We start from the raw sequence: 19,470 nt of genomic DNA, 5'->3' as shown, positions 1-19,470 counted from the left end.
CCTCAGTGCCTCCTGGAACAGGTGGCTGTAAAGGGGAAGGTTTTGGAAGGCGGGGCTTGGTCTTGAGGGAGGAGTCTGTGCCTTGTGTAATGAGATGTGGCCTGAGCTGGGCAAGGTTGGCTCCCTGGGTGCAGGGAGGTCTGCACCTCTCTTCTCTGATTTTTCTCCTCTAAGTTGAAGACCCATTCACTTTTCCTTTACTGTTGTTTTTTTTTTTTTAAGATATTTGAAATACAACTTTATTCTGATTCTAAACGAAAAGGAAGGGAATGACAGTAACAAGCAAGATTCCACCTCTCAATATTGTCATGTGACTATAGCAGTCTTATATTTGAAACTCAAGGAGGAAACAACTGTGTTCCAAAACACCTAAATATGCAGGTCCAAAAACTGAAGGTATTTTTTTTTAAACTGCCACATTCACTCCAAAGCCCATCTATCTCCTTCAGCATCCAAAGATTAAGCACATGTTCTGCTTAGCCATATAATAAAGTGGCAAACAGGCTACACCACTGACATCACAGGACAGTTGCCTATAAAACTAGACTTCTGACGCTGGGCCCCAGCTTCACTTTCTCACAGGTCATCATCTTCATCCGGGAGAGTAGTTCTCTGAGCAACCTCTAAATCGTGCTTGTACTGTGCTGCCAAGGCTGGGTCCATGACCACCTCTGGCGGGGCAAAAGCAGGCGTGGCGACAAACTCCAAGTTAGGGTCTCCAATCAGTTTTCTAGCAAGCCAGAGGAAGGGCTTTTCAAAGTTGTAGTTACTTTTGGCAGAAATGTCATAGTACTGAAAATTCTTCTTTCGGTGGAAGACATTTGACTTTGCCTTAAACTTTCTGTCCTTAATATCCACTCTGTTGCTACACAACACAACTGGGATGTTCTCACACACTCGTACCAGATCTCTATCCCAGTTAGGCACATTCTTGTAAGTAACTCTTGATGTTACGTCAAACATCATAATGGCACACTGAGCTTGTATATAATAACATCTCTCAGTCCACCAAATTTCTCCTGACCAGCTGTATCCCACACATTGAACTGAATAGGTCCTCTGTTGGTAGGGAACACAAGAGGATGGACCTCAACACCCAAGGTAGCTACATACTTCTTCTCAAATTCGCCAGTCAGATGACGCTTCACGAATATAGTTTTTCCAGTACCACCATCACCAACCAAACCAAGTTTGAACTGAACTTGGGGTTCTCCTTGGGCAGCCACCGCGATGTTACTTCCAGAAGCGTCTCCACGCCCGTCTGACTGACTCCTTGACTGTTCATATGCACTGACAATTCTACCACTGGGTTGTGGATCTTTGCTAGAGACCTGCAGAGTTTGAGTTTGTATTATGGAACCAGAGTGCTGGGTTTTGAATTCTGGCTCTGCGCTTACTAGCTCTATGGCCTTGGGCAAGCTGCTTAACCTGTCTGTGCCTTGGTTGCCTCACCTATAAAACTAAGATGATATGGGAAGAATTTTTTTTTTAGAACGAGAATTTTAAAAATATTTATTTCTTTATTTGGCTGTGCTGGGTCTTAGTTGCAGCATGTGGGATCTTTTAGTTTTCTTCTGATCTGTATGCCTTTTATTTCCTTATCTTGCCATTTTATGCTAAGACTTTCAGTATAACATTGAATCAGGGTGGTGAGAACAGACATCTTGCCTTTTCCTTTCATAGGGGCCGGGTGCTCAATTTTTCATCATTAAATGTTCAGTTCAGTTCAGTCGCTGTCGTGTCTGACCCTTTGCAACCCCCTGAATTGCAGCACGCCAGGCCTCCCTGTCCATCACCAACTCCCAGAATTCACCCAAACTCACGTCCATCGAGTCCATGATGCCTTCCAGCCATCTCATCCTCTGTCATCCCCTTCTCCTCCTGCCCCCAATCCCTCCCAGCATCAGAGTCTTTTCCAATGAGTCAACTCTTCGCATCAGGTGGCCAAAGTACTGGAGTTTCAGCTTTAGCATCAGTCCTTCCAAACAAATCCCAGGGTTGATCTCCTTCAGAATGGACTGGTTGGATCTCCTTGCAGTCCAAGGGACTCTCAAGAGTCTTCTCCAATACCACAGTTCAAAAGCATCAATTCTTCAGCGCTCAGCTTTCTTCACAGTCCAACTCTCACATCCATACATGACTACTGGAAAAACCATAGCCTTGACTAGACAGACCTTTGTTGGCAAAATAATGTCTCTGCTTTTTAATATGCTGTCTAGGTTGTTTATAACTTTCCTTCTAAGGAGTAAGTGTCTTTTAATTTCATGGCTGCAGTCACCATCTGCAGTTAGCTATAGCTTTTTTGCAGATGCCTTTGATCAGCTTGAAGGAGTTGATTTTCACTCCTAGGTGGCTGGAAGTTTTGTCATGGTAGATGTTTTGTCAAGGTTTTTCTGCATCTATTTATATCATTAAGTGATTTTCTTTCTTCAGTCTTTTAGTGTGGCAAATTAATTGATTTTTGAACCACTCGTGCTTTCACAGAATAAACCCCACTTGATTGAGGGGCATTATGATTATTGCTGGATTTGACTTGCTAATATTTTGTTGAGGATTTTTTTAATAAGTAATGGTCTGGTCCTAATTCTTTTTTAATAATTTTATTTGTTTACTTTATTTTTGGCTGTGATGGGTCTTTGTTGCTGAGGGAACTTTTCTCTAGTTGCGCACAGCAGGGGCTACTCTCTAGCTGCGGAGGGCTGGCTTCTCATTGTGGTGGCTTTTCTTGTTACAGAGCAGGGGCTCTAGGGTATGCGGGCTTCAGTAGTTGGGGTGTGCGTGCCTGCTAAGTCGGTTCAGTTGTGTCTGACTCTGCGTGAGCCTATGGACTGCAACCTGCCAGACTCTTCTGTCCATGGCATTCTCCAGGCAAGAATCCTGGACTGGGTTGCCATTCCCTTCTCCAGGAGATCTTTCTGACCCAGGGATTGAATCTGTGTCTCTTATGTCTTCTGCATGGGTAGGCGGGTTCTATACCGCTTAGCCACCAGGAAAGCCATAGTTAGGCCACATGGGCTTATTAGTTGTGGCTTGCAGGCTCCAGAGCACAGGCTTGGAATCTTTTTTTTTTTTTAGTTGCAGCATGCCAACTCTTAGTTGTGGAAAGCAGGATCTAGCACCCTGACTAGGAATCAAACCTGGGCCCCTGCCTTGGGAGTGCCAGAGTCTTAGCCACTGGACCACCAGGGAAATCCCTAATGTGAGAATTTAATGAATTAATGCATCAAAAATAAAACAGAACAGTACTTGCTACATATTATATGTTGTATACATGTTTGGTTTTATTATTATTTATCTGGAGACTATGTGAGGGACATCAGCTCTTTATGATATGAATTGCAAATATTTTAACACAGCCCTCCATTTTTGTTTTTACTTTTCATTTTGAAATAATCTGGACTCATATGCAATCGTCAAAAATAATGGAACTCTCGTATACCCTTCATCCAGTTCCCCCCAGTGGTAGCATCTTGCACGACTATAGTACAATATCACCACCAGGAAAGTGACATTAATGCAATCCGCTGACTTTTTTTCCCCATATTTTTAAGAATTTTTCACAGTTTGTTGTGATCCACACAGTCAAAGGCTTTAGTGTAGTCAACGAAATCAGAAGTATATGTTTTTCTGGAATTTCCTTGCTTTCTTTAGGATCTCTGTGATCTATGCCATCTCCTGCAATATATATACATACATATATATCTGTAATACTTTGTATGTAATATATATATATATGTGTACTTTGTTGGAGATGTCATTTGCAAATATAATCTCCCAGTCTGTAGCTGTCATTTCATGGGCAACACTTGTTATTTCTTGCTTTTTGATTATAGCTATTCCAACAGGGGTGAGGTTATTTATTTTTTTTAACGATGCAGATATATATATATATATTTTAAGTTTATGGGGTTAGATAGAGATTTTAGTGTAACTCAGAGCATATCATCACTCCATCTAAGATCTTCTCAAGGGATCCTGTAGCATTTAGAATGAAATCCAAACTTCAGTGTCTGGCCAAGGAGCCTACCCTCCTGCCTGGCCTCAACTCTCCAGGTGTCCCTTGCGGTCACTTCCGCTGTGCTTGGCTAGCCTCAATTCATTTCCTCTTGCAAATGCTGACTGTTCTGCTTTGAAAGTGGTTCTGCCACATTCTTCACTGGCTTGCTCTCATTTCTCCTTCAGATTTACTGTCTGCCTCAGAGAGAGGTGCCTTCCCTGAATCCCCGCCCCCATCCCCTGGGCTTTGTTCAGGGCCATGTCCCAGGGCTCATCTGGGTGCCCGGGGCAGTAGTGTTTGGGGGAGGGAAGGATGACTCAGGCGGGAAGGACACCCCCACTGCGTCCTAGCCTGCCCACCCAGTGAGTTCAGACTCCCTCCCTCCCAGGTCCTGTCTCTGGCTCCCCAGCTGTACTCCCTTTCCAGGCTGTGCTCCCCTCCCCAAGGGAATGGTTACGACCCAGGAGCCAGTGAGGAGAAGCAGAAAGCTGGGGGCTGCGAGGAAGAGACAGAGGAGAATGTGCAGTGTCCTGAGCGAGCTGCTGACCCCCGATCTCTGGCCCACTCCATAGAAGTGGAGGTTAGGGGGTGACAAGGGAGAAACCCAGGTCTGATGTAGACAGGAGTAGGAAGTCTGGAAGGGACTCCTCATCCCTAACAGCCCACCTAGATTTGTTATTTTCTTCACCACCTGGCCCTTCACCTGAGGCCCCACTGAGATGTAGTGCTCACCTCTCTACTCCATCAGCAGCTGTGACTTGACCTGTGTGTCCTTGCCAAGGACAGGCTTCCTCAGGGGCTTGCCCGGGCAAAATCTTCAGGCAGCACTGACCAGGTGCCCTGGCGCCTGTGTGGCACCACCTCTCCTTTCTGCTCTGCGGACCCAGTGGCCCTGCCTCTCTCCTGCCCTTCCTGCAGCACCCAAATGTCCTTTCTTCTCCTAGTCCCTGAGGGTCATCCAGGAGACCCTGGAGCCAATCAGAGAGAAGTCAGGGGAGCTTCCACTCCAAAGTGAGGGACAGTGAAGGAAGGAGGGGTCAGGTGAAAGTGGAAGTCGCTCAGTCATGTCTGACTCTTTTCGACCCCATGGACTATAGCCCGCCAGGCTTATCTGTCCATGAATTTCTCAGGCAAGAATACTGGAATGGGTTGCCATTCCCTTCTCCAGGAAATTTTCCCAACTGAAGGATCAAACCCATGTCTCCTGCATTGCAGGCGAATTCTTTACCGTCTGAAGTCAGGACCACATGAGGAATGGGCTTCTCTAGTCTCTCTTTATGAACTCTCTGGGCAGAAAAGCTGGTACCCAGCAGAGTACTGGTCCCCAGAAAAGCCAGTACCCTGAACTCAGGCTTCAGAGTGCCTGGTTGAGGTTTAGAGACAGAACAAGCCCCTGGGAAAGGCTAACTAGCAGTGCACAGGAGGCTTGGCCAGCTGAGCCTTTGGGTTCAGAAAGACCTGGTTCTGAACCTACCCTTCCTGTCTATGTGACCTTGAGCAACTGAGTTAACTTGTCTGAATCTCACTTTCTTTATCCTGAGAATATGGTAAACATTTATTTCACACAGCTGCATGAATGTGAAGTGCCTTCCACAAGAGCTTGGTACCCAGTGAATCAACAACAGGTGGAAACTCTTCTCCAGAATGTATCATTAAAGAAGTGGTACTCGAGTGTGGTCCTAGACCAGCAACCTCAGCATCCCCAGGGAAAGGTAGAAATGCAAACTCTCAGACCCCACACTTCAGACCTCTGGAAATCAAAAACCCTGAGGGTGGGGCTCAGCAACCTGTTTTAACAAGCCTGCTGAAGTTTGAGAACTCCTGCTATTTGAATACGAATGTCAACATTCAGATTCTGAAGCCTAGGAGACTTCAGAACCACCAGGAAGCTTGTTAAAAGTTCAGATTCCTGGCCTCAAAGCCAAGGGTTAAGGTGGGACCTGGGAATCTATATTTTAACCTGAGATGAGTTTGATGAAGGACCTTGCACCAGAGGCTGCCCTGGGGGAAGATCACGAAAAGGGTTTCGGGTCATAGCCGGCTCCAGCCTGCGGAGCTGAGGGCTCCCCACGGGTAGAGAAGGGGGATTTCTAGCTGGAGAAGAGAGGAATCTGGACTTTACCCTGACGTCACTGTGGAATGGGGAGGAGTGTCCAAAGAGGGAAGGTCGTGCCCTACGTGGACACCTGCCCAACTCTGACGTCACCCTAAGAGAGGGCGACGCTCCGTCCGAAAGGGGCGTGGCTCTGGGAGGCGGGGTCTCTCGCACCTCCGCCCGGGGTCTGGTCGGACAGGCCTCCTCGTTCGGTGGGGGTGGGTGGGAAGAGGCCTGGCCAGAGGGAACCCAGCGCTGGGTGGGGGCCTTGCGGGGGTGCCCCCACCCAGCGAGGGGCGACAGAGGGGCGGCGGGGTATCCGCAGCACACTGGACGGCCGGCCACCCCGCGGTCCTGAGCTCCGGGAGGCGCTGCGGTGCGCTGACGCCGTTATCCCCGCGGCGCCGCCATCGCCCTCTGGTCGCGCCTTCCTGGGCCTGTGGATTAAGAGTTCCCTGCCTCCTGGCAGGGATGGCGGCGGGGGTGGGGTTGCGTGGCGGTGTCCGCGAACAGGAAGGCCTACCTTCGCGAACCCCGGAGCCTGGACCGAGGGCCTGTCTGCCCCCCAAGCCCAACCGCCAGCCCCGACGGCATTAGCCGATGGAGGATTATAGAGGAGCCCCTACCCTGTACCCTTAAATACTCTGGCTCACCCATGGTGACACGGGCCACTGGCGACACAGGTTTTACAGGACAGTTAATTTCTAGTTAAAACAGCTCCTCAACAAGCTAGTGAAACCATGTCCGTGGATCCGGGAACAGTCGGCCTCTCTCTCCCTCTGTCAGCTCTCCGTGTCCGGTTACTATGGCCGGTTCACCACCATTGAGGCACTTGTCGAGCGAGCTTTGTGTCACATTATTTAATCCTAAGGGAACGTCAACTCGCCCTAAGAGCATCCTCCCCATTTTCCAGATCAGTAAGTGATGGCTTAGAGGGGTTCAGTAGCTCCTGCAAGTTTCCAGTTAGTGACACTGGAGGGGAAGCAGGTCTGCCGGGCGGGTGCCCTTATCACAGGCCACTGCTTTCATCGCCTCTCTGAGCCTCCTCCTCCATCCCTCACGGTCACCCCTTGCCACTGTGCAGGTTGTATGCTGCACAACTCCACAGTCCACCAATACATAGAACCTTCAGAGCAGTAAAGAGCTTTGAGGAAGGGGCACAATTTTCTCATTTGCACAAAGTAGGCTTTGGGGCTGGCCTGCTGTCCCTGCAGCCATCTCCCCACGTTTCTTCTTCCTCTCTCTGGCACAGAACTTGTTGCTGGCAGAGGATCTGACCTCTTCCACGCCTTAAGCTCTCACTGCACCCAATTTATGCTGCTAGGGCTTTCTTTCCTGCCAAGGAGCAGCTGATCTTCAACATCCAGCATCCCCCAGACCTGCCACTTCTGAGCTGTATCAGGACACCTGCTACTTCCTGCTGTGTCTGGTAGACCTGGCTGTTGTGGGCATGCGCTCCCTACCCATTATCCTGAGCTGGTGCTGCTGGGAGTGAGGCTGGAGAGGGCTGGATGGGGAGGCCATCTTGGGGGAAGAGGGCAGATTCTGGAGTCCTGGGGAGAGTGGGAATCCTGGGTAAGAGAGAGGAAGGGGCTGGCTGCAAGAGATGCCAAGGAGAGGGGACTAGCCCCAGGGTGGTGGCAAAGGACTGAAATAAGGGGTGTGTGTATGATATTGGGGGATATTGTCTGAAACAGAAGCTGCTCAGAGATAAACTAGTATAGCCTTCACCATCCCCCCCTGCCCCCCATTTTACAGATGAGACTGAAGCCCAAAGAGGAGAAAGGGGGTGTTGCTGGGCTGGGGGGTGGTGGGATTCTCTGACCTCTGGCCCCAAGCCCAGTCCTTTATGGGATGTGAGTCCTTCCTACTCCTCTCCCTGTCTCCCAGGAGCAGATTTTGGACCTGGGACTGCAGAGGTGGTCTGAGTGCTGTGGTCACAGCACACTGGTCACTGGCGTAAAAGGCCTTTTTCTTCACCAAGTTCACTTCCTGCTGGACTACCCAGTCCCTGCCTGCAGCCCCCTCTATGCCTTCAGCCAAGAACCAACCCAGCCTCAACCCTCTGTTGCCAAAGTAAACAGTGTTTCTTCAGTCTGGGGTGCCAGCAGGAAATGTACTGGGCATTGAGGGGTTTTCTCAGGTTGAAGGACTGGCATTGCAAGTGTGGGTGGGTGGGGGGGCATGGAATAACCTGTGGGGAGGGGGCTGGGTCCTGATTCCCAGGGCTCTCTAGCAGCTTAGGTTTTAGGAAACCTACGTGCTAAGGCCTCTGTTTCTTGAGTACCCTTCTGGGTTGCATGTCATGACACTTGTTGAGCATGATTGGTGACCAGCTAGGTGGTCATACTCAGAACCTTAAGATCTTGGGGGCCTCTGGGGGGGCATGGCTAGACACAGCCTTCCCTGTTGACCTCCGCACACAGCACGCCTCCGCAGGGCCGCCTCTCCATCTGTGCTGTCATGGTTCCTGCTTCCTTCTCCCCACAGAGGAACCCACAGAGATTATCCCTCTGTGATCCCAGCACCAGGCCTCCCTCCCCAGTGCCTCCAGTGCTCCTCCTGTCTCCCACCACCCAGGCTTTCTCCTCCTGCCTTGGCCCTGGTTTCCCTTGGCAATGCTCTGGGGCCTGGAGAAGCCCTCAAAGGAAGGATGGTCCTTCATGGCCAAATCTTTCCCACCATAGAGCCTCCAATCCTAGCCCCCTAGGAGTGGAGATGCTGTAAGGTGTGGATGAGATCCTGGGAGATTGTGGTCTGAGCCTGAGGTGCAGCCCAGAACTTTTCTTCAGCTGTATTAGTTTTCTGGGGCTGCAGTAACAAATTGCCACCAACTTGGTGACCTGCAACAACAGAAATTCATTCTGCCAGTGTTCTGAGCACACTTAAGGTAGGCTAGGCTAAGCTATGATGGTCAGTAGGTTAGGTGTAATATATGCATTTTTAACATATTTATATCTCAAAATAACCCCCTCATAAGTGGAGGAAGATCTGCAGTAGGAGGAATGGGCATACTTTCTTATTCCTGACTTTAGTGGAAATCCTCTAGTTTCCCCATTGAGATCCTTGAAAACGTTTGTAAAATATGGGTAACTAGCCATTCTATCTGATCTTCCACAGCATTTCTTGGGAAGATAATGAATAGGAAAACAAATAAAAAAATGGTACACAAACATTTCTGTTGACTGTTAACCCATTCTGGGAGAGCCTCAAAAGTCTTGAATGCAGACTACTTTTACCCAAGAAGAAACAGGCTCAGAGAACAGAGAGTCTACCTCAAGGAACATGAGGGAAGGAGGTGAGAACTCCCATCTTCTGCCCTGCAGTCCAGGAGTCCAGGGTAAATCCCCTGAGCCTTTTTTTTTTTTTTTAATGGTACTCAACATAGATCTTTATTTTTTATGTAGATGAATATTTTTTAAATTATTTAATTGGAGGCTAATTACAATATTGTAGTGGTTTTCACCATACATTGACATGAATCCTGGGTGTACATGTGTTCCCCATCCTGAACCCCCCCTCCCACCTCCCTCCCCATCCCTCAGGGTCATCTCAGTGCACCAGCCCTAAGCGCCCTGTCTCATGCATTGAACCTGGACTGACAATCTGTTTCACATATGGTAATATACATGTTTCAATGCTATTCTCTCAAATCGTCCCACCCTCGTCTTCTCCCAGAGTCCAAAAGTTTATTCTTTATATCTGTGTCTCTTTCGCTGTCTTGCATATAGGATCATCGTTATCATCTTTCTAAATTCCATATATATGCATTAATATACTGTACTGGTGTTTTTCTTTCTGACTTACTTCGCTCTGTATAATAGGCTCCAGTTTCATCCACCTCATTAGAACTGATTCAAATGCATTCTTTTAAATAGCTGAGTAATATTCCATTGTGTGTATGTACCACAGCTTGCTTATCTATTTGTCTACCGATGGACATCTAGGTTGCTTCCATGTCCTGGCTATTGTAAACAGTGCTGCGATGAACATTGGGGTATACGTGTCTCTTTCAATTTGTAGATGAATATTTTAGCGGACCTTCGAAGAGGAAAAAGACACAAAGGGCCATTCCCCCAGGCCACCACCTAGGAAGGACCCTGGCTGGAGTCAGCGAGCCACGCCCTCACTCACACTGGGTCTGGTCAGAGTAGGGAGGCGATGGAACACCCGGAGATGCGGTGGAGGCACGGAGTAGGGAGGTCCAGTGCAAGGGCGCTGGGCCGTTAATTATAGGTGTTCCACTTAGTGCCCTGGCAGGGAGGACTGACACAGTCCGGATTCCAGCAGAAGCCAGGTGGTGACGACTGGACAGGGCGAGGAGTCTGTAACTCGTTTCGAAATGGAAAGGGCCCTAATGAGGACCCGTAGGGCTTCCGCGGGTTTGCGCTCTAAATCCCTGGCCTGGGGGGCGGGGCGAGGTGGTGCAGGCGGAAGCCCGTAAGGAGGCGAGGGAGGAGGCAACGGAAATGACGCTTAGGCGCACCAATAGGGCGGGTCAGGAGTTGGTCTCCCCGCCCCCTTGGGTAGGGGCTGACGGTTTCCGGTAGCGGCGTCTGAGAGGGCGGGGGAGAAGAGGTGGCGGTTCCGTGACCCTTACCCCGCACCCCTACAGACGCCGGAAGATGATGGTCTACGACGAGTCACAGCTGGAGTCGGTGGGAGGGGGAGAGGCCGTGGCGGTCCCAGGGCCACCCCCAGAACCCCGCGCTCCCGAGCCCGGAGCCCCGGTCCCGGAGCCTGGCCTGGACCTGAGCCTGAGCCCGCGGTCCGAGAGTCCCGGACGCGGAAGGCCCAACTGCAGCCCTGGACGGCGGAAGGGGCGGGCGGACCGGCGGGGCGGGGCCCGCAAGGGGCGGCAGGTGAGCTCGGGGGAAACTTGGCCGCCAGCTCGCTGACGACCCCCCGGCTCACCCCGTCACCGCCCCGTTCTCTGCTCCCAGGTCCGCTTCCTCCTGGCGCCGCCTTCCCCGGTCCGGTCTGAGCCGCCGGCGGCCGCCGCCTCATCGAGCGAGAAGCCCGAGGCGCCGCAGGACTTGGGGGCGCCGGTGCAGCAGAGTAGCCTGGCCCTGAGCCTTGAGCTGCAGGCCGCAAGGGCCGCAGCCGGGGGCCAGTTCGATGCCGCGAAGGCCGTGGAAGAACAGCTGAGAAAATCGTTCCAGACCCGCTGCGGTCTGGAGGAGAGCGTGACCGAGGGTGAGGGGGGCAGGCGGCCGGCCGGGCGCGGGAGCGGGGGTGCGCGGCGCCGCTCACCTCCGCCCCTCCTGCGGTCTCAGGGCTGAACGTGCCGCGCTCCAGGCGGCTCTTCCGAGATCTGGTGAGTCTGCAGGTGCCGGAGGAACAGGTTCTGAACGCCGCGCTGAGGGAGAAACTGGCGCTCCTGCCGCCGCAGGCCCGAGCCCCACCTCCAAAGGTGAGGCACCTGGGCTGTCTCCCCTACCGCTCCCCCCCTCCCCGCCCCCAAATGCCAGGGATTCAGCTCCCCTTGTTTGTGCTCCAACAGGAGCCACCTGGCCCAGGGCCAGACATGACCATATTGTGTGATCCGGAAACATTATTTTATGAATCTCCACACCTGACCCTGGAAGGTCTGCCCCCACTCCGGCTTCAACTCCGGCCCCGCCCTTCAGAAGATACTTTCCTTATGCATCGGACACTGAGGCGATGGGAAGCGTAGACCTGGGGGCTCCCTGGATTGCTAGTTTGTATTTTTTGGTGTTGAAACTATTTATCAGAATAAAGTGGTTTTGCTAATAAATGGGACTCTTTTTGGGGAGCCTTAACAATGCGGTCAAGACTCAGGTTGGAAGCGGTCAGAAAGTCGTTTCGGCCTCCTTTTAAAGAAACTTGGTAGTGATGAGAAGCAGAGCAGGCAGGTTCTTGCTAAGTCGTGTCCGACTCTGGTCCTAGAACTGCCTTCCTCTGGTTCCACTTCAACTCCATGGTTAACTCTTCCAAAGTCAGCCTGTTCCCAAAGCTTCCACAAAACAAATTTTGTCAGTGGGTTTTTTTGGGGGAAGGTAATGGGTTCTTCAAAATTCACATTATACTCCCTTTTCCTGGCTTAGGGTTCTCTCTACAGTTAAGTGTAAATGGCAACCCACTCCAGTCGCCTTGCCTGAAAAATCTCAAGCACAGAGGAGCCTGGTGGGCTACAGTCTGGAGGGTAGCGAAGAGTGGGACACAACCGAGCACACGTGTAGAGAGGGCTCACTGGCATTCAACAATCTTCCCAACCACTGAAAAAACTGTTCTCTTCTGTAAGACTACAGTTTGGGCAGAGAGGAAGCACAGGTTCTACCAGGAGCCACCATCTGTGTCCCCTCAAACTACAGTGTGCCAAACACAGGTGTGGGGGCCGCTGCCCTAAACATCAAGTTTATTGTGCTGTTCTCACATTCGGAACCCAACCACCTCTCCCAGTGGGGGACAGCAGAGGGAAGGATTTTCACAGTACCTGCATGCCTCCCCACCGACATCCCCCTCTTAATCTTCAGCCCATCTATCCGTGGTCTGTTGAAACGCAGTTCAGGACAAGGGCCGAGGAGAAAAGAGTCTCCTTGGGAGAGCAGGAGGAAGAGGCCAGAGAACTTGATACCCCCCAACTCCCATGCCCTAGGAGAATAGAGGGCAGCAAACAGTCCATGCCATCCAGCCCACTGGGCTGGGGGAGAGGAAGATGATGGTTCCAGCACAGCTGGGCTTGCTGCTTAGGTGCCAGAGGTGTAGGGAAGAGGCTGGGGCAGCAACATAGGAAAAGCTTTCTCTGCAGATCCAGGAGACGAAACTATTTTTGGAGCCAGAAAGGAAAGACCTTGAGATACTTTCCTCTCCCCCTAGATCCTTTGGAGCAGCAGGCAGCTTCTTCACACTTTCTGTTCAGGGGGCCACTTAGTGGCTGGGGGATTGGGCCTTGTGGAACAGGTACACAGGACGCTGGAAACCTGAGGGAAGAATGTGCACTCAGTAGGGGCTGACGGGGCCTACAGACCCCAACACCGGTCTGCACCCTGCTTCGGCACTGGCCTCCCTTCCTCCCCAGACAAAAGAAGCCAGCCTTACCTCTGGAGGTGTTGTTGGGTGTGGCCACGAGCTCATAGCTGGAGAAGCCCACCTCTGGGGATGTTAGGTAGGAACTGAACTGCTCTGGCTTCAGCTGAATTCGAAAGTAGTTCTTGTAGATTCTTTCCTAGGGAGAAAGGTAAGGGACCACTTCAGCTTACTGCCTTCTTGGCTAGTGAAGGTAGGCCCACTTGGGGGGCCCTTTTCACCTTCGTCAGAAAGTCTCTGCTTCCTTGAGGCCTTCCTTGCCTCAACTAAAGGAAGGACTGCCCCAGTTTCCACAGAAACCCGCACTCACTGTGAGAGTCTTTCTCCGGCCGTAGGAAGACCAAGGCTGGGGCTCTAAGACTAGGATGCCCCCAGGACGTAGGTGCCGATAAATCCGGCGAAACATGCGCTTCAGTCCCTCGTCTCCCCAGTTGAGATGCACCCACTTGGTGAGGCTGAGGCAAAGCACCACATCATACTCGGGTTTCTGGGCCTCCACCAGCTCGTCTCGATCCAGCACATAGTTACCCTGAGGGCGAGAATTGGGGGTGAGGACGAGAGGTGAAAAAGAACCACCGCCCCTTCTCAACCCACTGTGCAGCCCCACTTGAGTCCTTGGCCAGGCTTCTGACACTCCTCAAAACAACTCCCAAATGGTGCCCTCTTTGAGTCTCATTTTCTTGCTCTGTATTGGTGGTAAGCCAATCAAACATAGAGGGAGCTTGAGTAATCTTAAATTGAGCAAATTATCCACAAGGCAGTCAAAGCTAAGTTCAAACTGCAGAGAAAGAATGCTTGGGTTCTCCGAGGATCCTGTCCAGTACTTATTCCCCACAGGCATTTAAGCTGAGAGATTCAATGTTTTGCAAAGGGGCCCAACTCAGGTTGAAAGGGAGACCTGTGGGTTCCTTCCCTAGGTGGGACTGTCAAAGTTTCAGGCCTATTCATTTTTTCCAGAGAAATGAAGACCTCCATCTCTCAGGAAACCTTCTAGATGATTAGCTCATTACCACCCCTCTGCAAAGTCCATTCTTCTGGGTGTAACTGCCAACTATTCCTGTAGGTGGACTAACTGAAGCATTTTATGGGGACTGATGTGCAGTCAGGGGACAGATACTTAAGACTTGGTACTCTCCTGCACGGTTTCCCATCCCACCATCTAGGGTCAGTGTGGTGATGATCTAAAGCCTAGTCGCTTGGGTTCCTGGCCACTGACAATCAACTCTGTGTGTAACACAAATGAGGTCCCTATCAAAGGACAGAACATAATTAGCCAGCCACTACCCTAATCCTCTGCCCCATCCCAAGACACTGAATGTCGGACACCCATCCCTTCAGGCACCTACAGAAGGCCGGAGGACAAGTTTTCATCTGGACAACATCCCCCAGTGAGTATGAGCAGCAGCCCCCAAAGGAAAGTGGATGGGTCTAGATTACAATACTGCCCAGGAGCTGAGCAAAAGGAACCTGCCCCTATCCTGGGGCTCGTCATGAGTAAGGACTCCAGGTACAGCCCCTGCCTTTCCAGGTTATAGGAGGGCAGATACACCAAAATGGAATCAATTGCAGATTCAGACCATTCTCTTGAGCACCTGGCTTCTCCAGGGAGGGGTGCATGCACAGGAACCCTCTGGGTCATAACCCTCCCCGTCATGTTCTCATTCACTCTCATCTTCACGCCTGACCCCTATTCCCAGGAGCCTGGGGACCCTCTTACCGTGACGAAGACAACGTTGTTGGGGAAGACCGCTGTGTCGGCTCCATCCAAGGGCACTTGGGGTGCAGCGATAGGACCGCGGCTGGCTGTCAGCGAGGCTGGGAAGTAGCTCCTTTTTCGGATGGCTGTGGTCCCTTCCTCACTCTCTGCTCCTGGGCTCCCCTCAGAAGTCTGGGGTGGCAGACGCAGTTCTTCAGACAGGTAGTGTCGGATGTTCTGGCGGGCTGAGTGGATGAGCTGGGCATCGATATCCAGGCCCACCATGCGGGATGGGCCCCACTTACAGGCAATGCTCAGGGTCAGGTGGCCTACATTGCAGCCTAGATCGAGGACGTCCCGACCCCGAAACCACTCAGGCTTCAATACCCGAAGGCGCCCATCCTCACAGGAAGGATTGCGGTACCCATAGTACTTGCAATAATTCCCATACTGGAACTTGCACTGTTGCTTTTTGAAAGTTGCAGCAGGTAGTGGCTGGAGGTGGTGGCGCCCTCCCCCAGTCCCTCTGCCCTTTTCCTTGGAACCCTGGCCTCCACCCCGAGCTCCTGCCTCTGACTTGCTGGAAGTCCTGCGTCGTTTGCGATGTCGTGAGGAGGAAGACGGGGGTGCAGAGGTAACTGAGGCAGCTGGAGGGGCTGAAAGGGAGCCTGAGGGACCCTGGAGGGCAGATGGAAGGGGAGACACGACCTCATCCCTGCAGTTGATGGCGGTGTTGAGTTCATAGGGTTGGGGGGCGTCCCGGTTCTGGCCCCCATGCTGCTGCGTGGTGCCCTCCCCGTGGAGTGAGGAAGTGAGGGGGGCTGTGGGCAGCGCGGAGTGGCTATCATTCCCTCCCGTTGCCTGCTGCTGCTGGTGGTGGTGCTGTCCCCGGTGTCTATGCCGCTTCCGACCAGTCTTGAGTGGCGAAGCAAGGACAACTTGGGCCTCATCAGTGCAAGTATTGAGACTGAGAGGGTCTGTAATATCTTTGGGGATGAGGATCTCCACTGGATCTCGCCCCTTGGCCGGAAGCGGGGATGACTTTGGGGTCTCCGCATTGAGTGCACGGCTCACTTCCTCATCCAGGAGACTATTCAGGTTCAGGGGATCAAAGATATTGCCCCCCAGGAGGAAGTTGGAGGGTAAGACAGAGTCACAGTCCGAATTCACCCGCCTGCGTCTCTTGAAGGCCGGATGTTTGAAGCCTCCACCACCTCCCCCTACATGACAGCTATTTCTCCTCTTGCCCCCACCTCCCCCTGGGGGCCGGTGGGGCTGATAGCCATTCCGGGGTCGAGGAGGAGCAGGGGGGCCCAGTTCTGTTCCGCCTCCTCCCCGTCGCTCCTCCCCCACGTCCGGGGGAGCGGCTCGCCCGTGCGGATCCGACAAGCAGGCCTCCCCGTGTGACTGCGCCTGGGGGCCGCCCCCTCGTTGCTGCTGCTGCGACTGACCGCCTCGAGGGGTGGATGCAGCCCCGGGGCTCTCCTTGCCGGCCATAGAGGCCGGGGATCCCGCCGAGTGAGCGCGCGGGCCCGGCGCACGCTGCGTCCCGCCGCGGAGCTCCCCGGAGGCGGCCTCTCGGTGCGGTTGCACCGTGGGGCCGCCCCCTCCGCCCGACTCATCTTTGAGCGGCGGCGGTGGGGCCGGCACCAGAAACGGCTCCTTCTCCGCCGCCATCTCGATCATTTCCTCCCCTTATTCCGTTCCAGTCGAGGGCAACCAGGGGGGCACCGGGGGCTTAACCCCCCTTCCTAGACCACGCTCCCTTCCCCCCGCCTCCTTCCCCGAGTGCGCGCGCAGTGCTGCTCGTCTCCCCTGGTCTCGCGCCCAAGCGCCTCCCCGGAAAGCTCGCCCCACTCGCCCGCGAGACCAAAACAAGATGCCCGCGAGACCCGAACAACTCGAGGACTCAACCGCGCGTGCGCCGACCCCTTTCTCCTCTACCACTACCGCTCCGGCGCGAGCGCGCACGGCTGGGGCGCGTTCCTCTCTCCCTGGAATCACGCATGCGCACTCCGCCACCACCCTGATTGCGCGCGCATCGGAGTACGAACCAACTTAACGGCTCCGGGAGTTTAAATATAGCCCTTCTCAGCCCGCCCCCCACCCGCAGAAGCCCACCACCCCAAACTGACACCCTACTTCCCTTCGCAGCTATGTCCGTCCCTACTGATATCCTTTTGTCTCTGCCGCGCGATCCCACCCACCGTAGGCGGGGGACGGGGAGCTGGTGTGAAAAGGTCTCCTTGACACCCGACCCTTGTTCCTGAGGAATGAGTCTCAGCGGTCTCCGCCCGGCTCTAAACCCAGCAACCTCCCCACCCCGCCTCCTTCCTCCCCCTAGCGAGCAGCGCCTGCGCACACCCTTTTGGGCTTGCGCGGGTAGATGCAGCACGTGCTGGAGATGACGCCCCGCCCTCCGTGCTAGGGGCGGGGACTGTTACGTTACTTCCTAGGGTTTGGAACACGCAACATGCGTCAGCACGATTCGGAGGGCCGTGGCTAATGGGCGGGGCGGTCCTTATGAATTATTCATGACCCAGTTGCCCCTCGGTGCCCACCTATTTAGAAAGGCTTCCGAGGGAGCGGAGGGGTGCACCTAAAAAGGAGAGGAGGGGAAGGAGCGGAGCATACTGACCGTCTTCCTACGAACTGTTCTCAGTATAACACGATAGATCATTTTAACTCACCCCCCCCTAGAAAACAGTCTCTGCTGAACTGGGAAAAGAAAAAAAAAGCACTAAAACAGGCGATGTTGTCTTAACTTCCTCTTCCCCCTAAACAGCCGAGTCGTTCTCTCGCTCCCCGATCGCGATCACCTGGGGACACCACGCCCTCCTCTCCGCCTCCACACCCACCTCCCGAACACCAACGCCTCCGCCCACCACCCGACGCCTGCGCACGAGCCCCCCCAGCCCGGAGACAAGCTATCCGACGCCCACTACAGCTACCAATAGCAGTACACCCAGCACCGCCGCCCCCCCCCGCCCCCCACTCCGTACACAGGCTTTCCCGAGCACACGCTGCGGCTCCGAGCCGCCTTATATAAAAACGAATGTGGGCGAGGAAGAGATTTCGGTCCGCTTTGGGGGCTCCCTGCCTTAGCCTATGGGGAGGAAGCTACTGGACAGCCTTTCCACTGGGTGTTTGGTGGCTTGATTTCCTTGCCAACAGCGCTTGGGGTGCGGGTCCTGTGGCTGAGAAAAGGGTGGAAGAGGCGAGAATGGGGTTAAGGATAGATCTCAAATAAAATATCAAAATAAGGGGATGAAGGATACTAAGAAGAATGCGAATGAGGGCACGAAAAGAGGACGGAAAAGGCAGTCTGGGGCAGAGAGAGAAGTCAGTAAAAGGAAGATGTGCGTCTTGAAACATCAGGCGCTACGGCTGCCACCTAAAAAAAAAAAAGCGAGGCCAACGGGGATTATGGGATTTGTAGTTTTATAGGGTATTCGGTTGGAAGATGGCGGCAATGACTGCTGCGCAAACGCAGAAACGGCCTCCAATTGCGCATGCGCATTAACCCTGCGAGCACGCCGCCGGAGGAGGTGGAGCTTGCGAGTGGCCTCGCGCCTATCCTTGTTGGCGGGAAAACTGGTTGGAGGTTCGCGCGGCTGGTGGAGTCGCTGCAGTAACTCTGTCTGCTCCTCACCCTTAGATCCTCTACGCACCAGAAGGTAGTTGGTGTTTTTCCGCTTGCACCTGAAGGTTCTAGGCTTGGCCAGTCTTGGCACCTGTCGCCTGAGGATAAGTTTTCTCCTCAGGGTGATGGCTAGCTCTTATCCCTCTTCTCAGAATCTCTAGCCGCAGACTTGCTCCGAAGAGAAAACCAAAACTAACTCAGTATTACGGTGCGCGATGTCGAGCTGAGCGAGAATGAGGATCCTGGTGTCTCCGAGGGTTGAGGGTGGGAATGGGGAGGGGGAGCTGAGGGGAAATTGTCTCATGGAGGGTGTTTCTTGATGGTGAGGAGAGGTTAGAGAGCCACTGTTTTACCCTTAGAGGAGTCATGGCCTTCTGGCTCTGTGGTACCTCCGGTCTGAATTGCTGTGCTTTTAAGAGAGAATTGGTGAGGAAAGAGGAAAAATGTGGGTGTCTCCAAGTTCTTCCCTCTGGTTTTAAAAGTGAGAAAAGTGAGATTAGGCCTTTTATTGTTCCAAATCTTGGCACTCTGTGAGGGGAAATGGTGCAGTGGTCTGGGAGTTCATGGGCATGGCCCCTTGGAAAGCAACACAGAATGGCTAGTTTGAGGTTGGCATTATTCCGGGCACCTGTGGAAGCTTTTCAGCGGTTAGATAGAAAGGGTCTGAACCAAGATCAGGGTACTAAAGAGTCTGTCTTGGTGATAATTGACCATGTCTCTCTGCTTCCTTGCACTCTCTGAACTTAAAGCTTTAGTCACCATTAATTTGAAGATTCCGTGAAAGGTTTTACTTAAAGTAGTTACGACAGTAAATGTCTTGTTTCATTGATAAGTCGTGTCAGACTCTTTTGCAACCCCATGAACTGTAGTCTGCCAGGCTCCTCTGCCCATGGGATTTCCCCGGCAAGGATACTGGAGTCGGTTGCCATTTCCATTTCCAGGGGATCTTCCCGACCCTGGGATCAACTCACCTCACCTGCATTGGCAGG

At 52.9% G+C, this 19,470-nt stretch overlaps 2 protein-coding genes and 1 pseudogene across 2 annotated transcripts; 1 reads left to right on the top strand and 2 right to left on the bottom strand.

Moving 5' to 3' along the window:
* Positions 1-576: 576 nt before the first annotated feature.
* LOC128043663 (GTP-binding nuclear protein Ran-like) lies at positions 577-6,686 on the bottom strand (annotated as a pseudogene).
* Positions 6,687-10,633: 3,947 nt separating this feature from the next.
* Positions 10,634-11,846, top strand: PPP1R35 (protein phosphatase 1 regulatory subunit 35). Its single transcript, XM_052635689.1, has 4 exons — positions 10,634-10,954; positions 11,036-11,288; positions 11,369-11,505; positions 11,596-11,846. Exons 1-4 carry the CDS (start codon positions 10,718-10,720, stop codon positions 11,767-11,769), a joined length of 801 nt encoding a protein of 266 aa, XP_052491649.1. The 5' UTR covers positions 10,634-10,717; the 3' UTR covers positions 11,770-11,846.
* A 603-nt stretch (positions 11,847-12,449) lies between these two features.
* MEPCE (methylphosphate capping enzyme) lies at positions 12,450-17,162 on the bottom strand. Its single transcript, XM_052658376.1, has 4 exons — positions 14,860-17,162; positions 13,453-13,671; positions 13,155-13,281; positions 12,450-13,036 (listed from the first exon to the last, which is right to left on the bottom strand). Exons 1-4 carry the CDS (start codon positions 16,522-16,524, stop codon positions 12,984-12,986), a joined length of 2,064 nt encoding a protein of 687 aa, XP_052514336.1. The 5' UTR covers positions 16,525-17,162; the 3' UTR covers positions 12,450-12,983.
* Between the last annotated feature and the right edge of the window lie 2,308 nt (positions 17,163-19,470).

Source organism: Budorcas taxicolor, chromosome 2, assembly GCF_023091745.1.
Source record: "Budorcas taxicolor isolate Tak-1 chromosome 2, Takin1.1, whole genome shotgun sequence".
Taxonomy (NCBI): domain Eukaryota; kingdom Metazoa; phylum Chordata; class Mammalia; order Artiodactyla; family Bovidae; genus Budorcas; species Budorcas taxicolor.
This window is presented reverse-complemented; position numbering and strand designations above follow the sequence as displayed.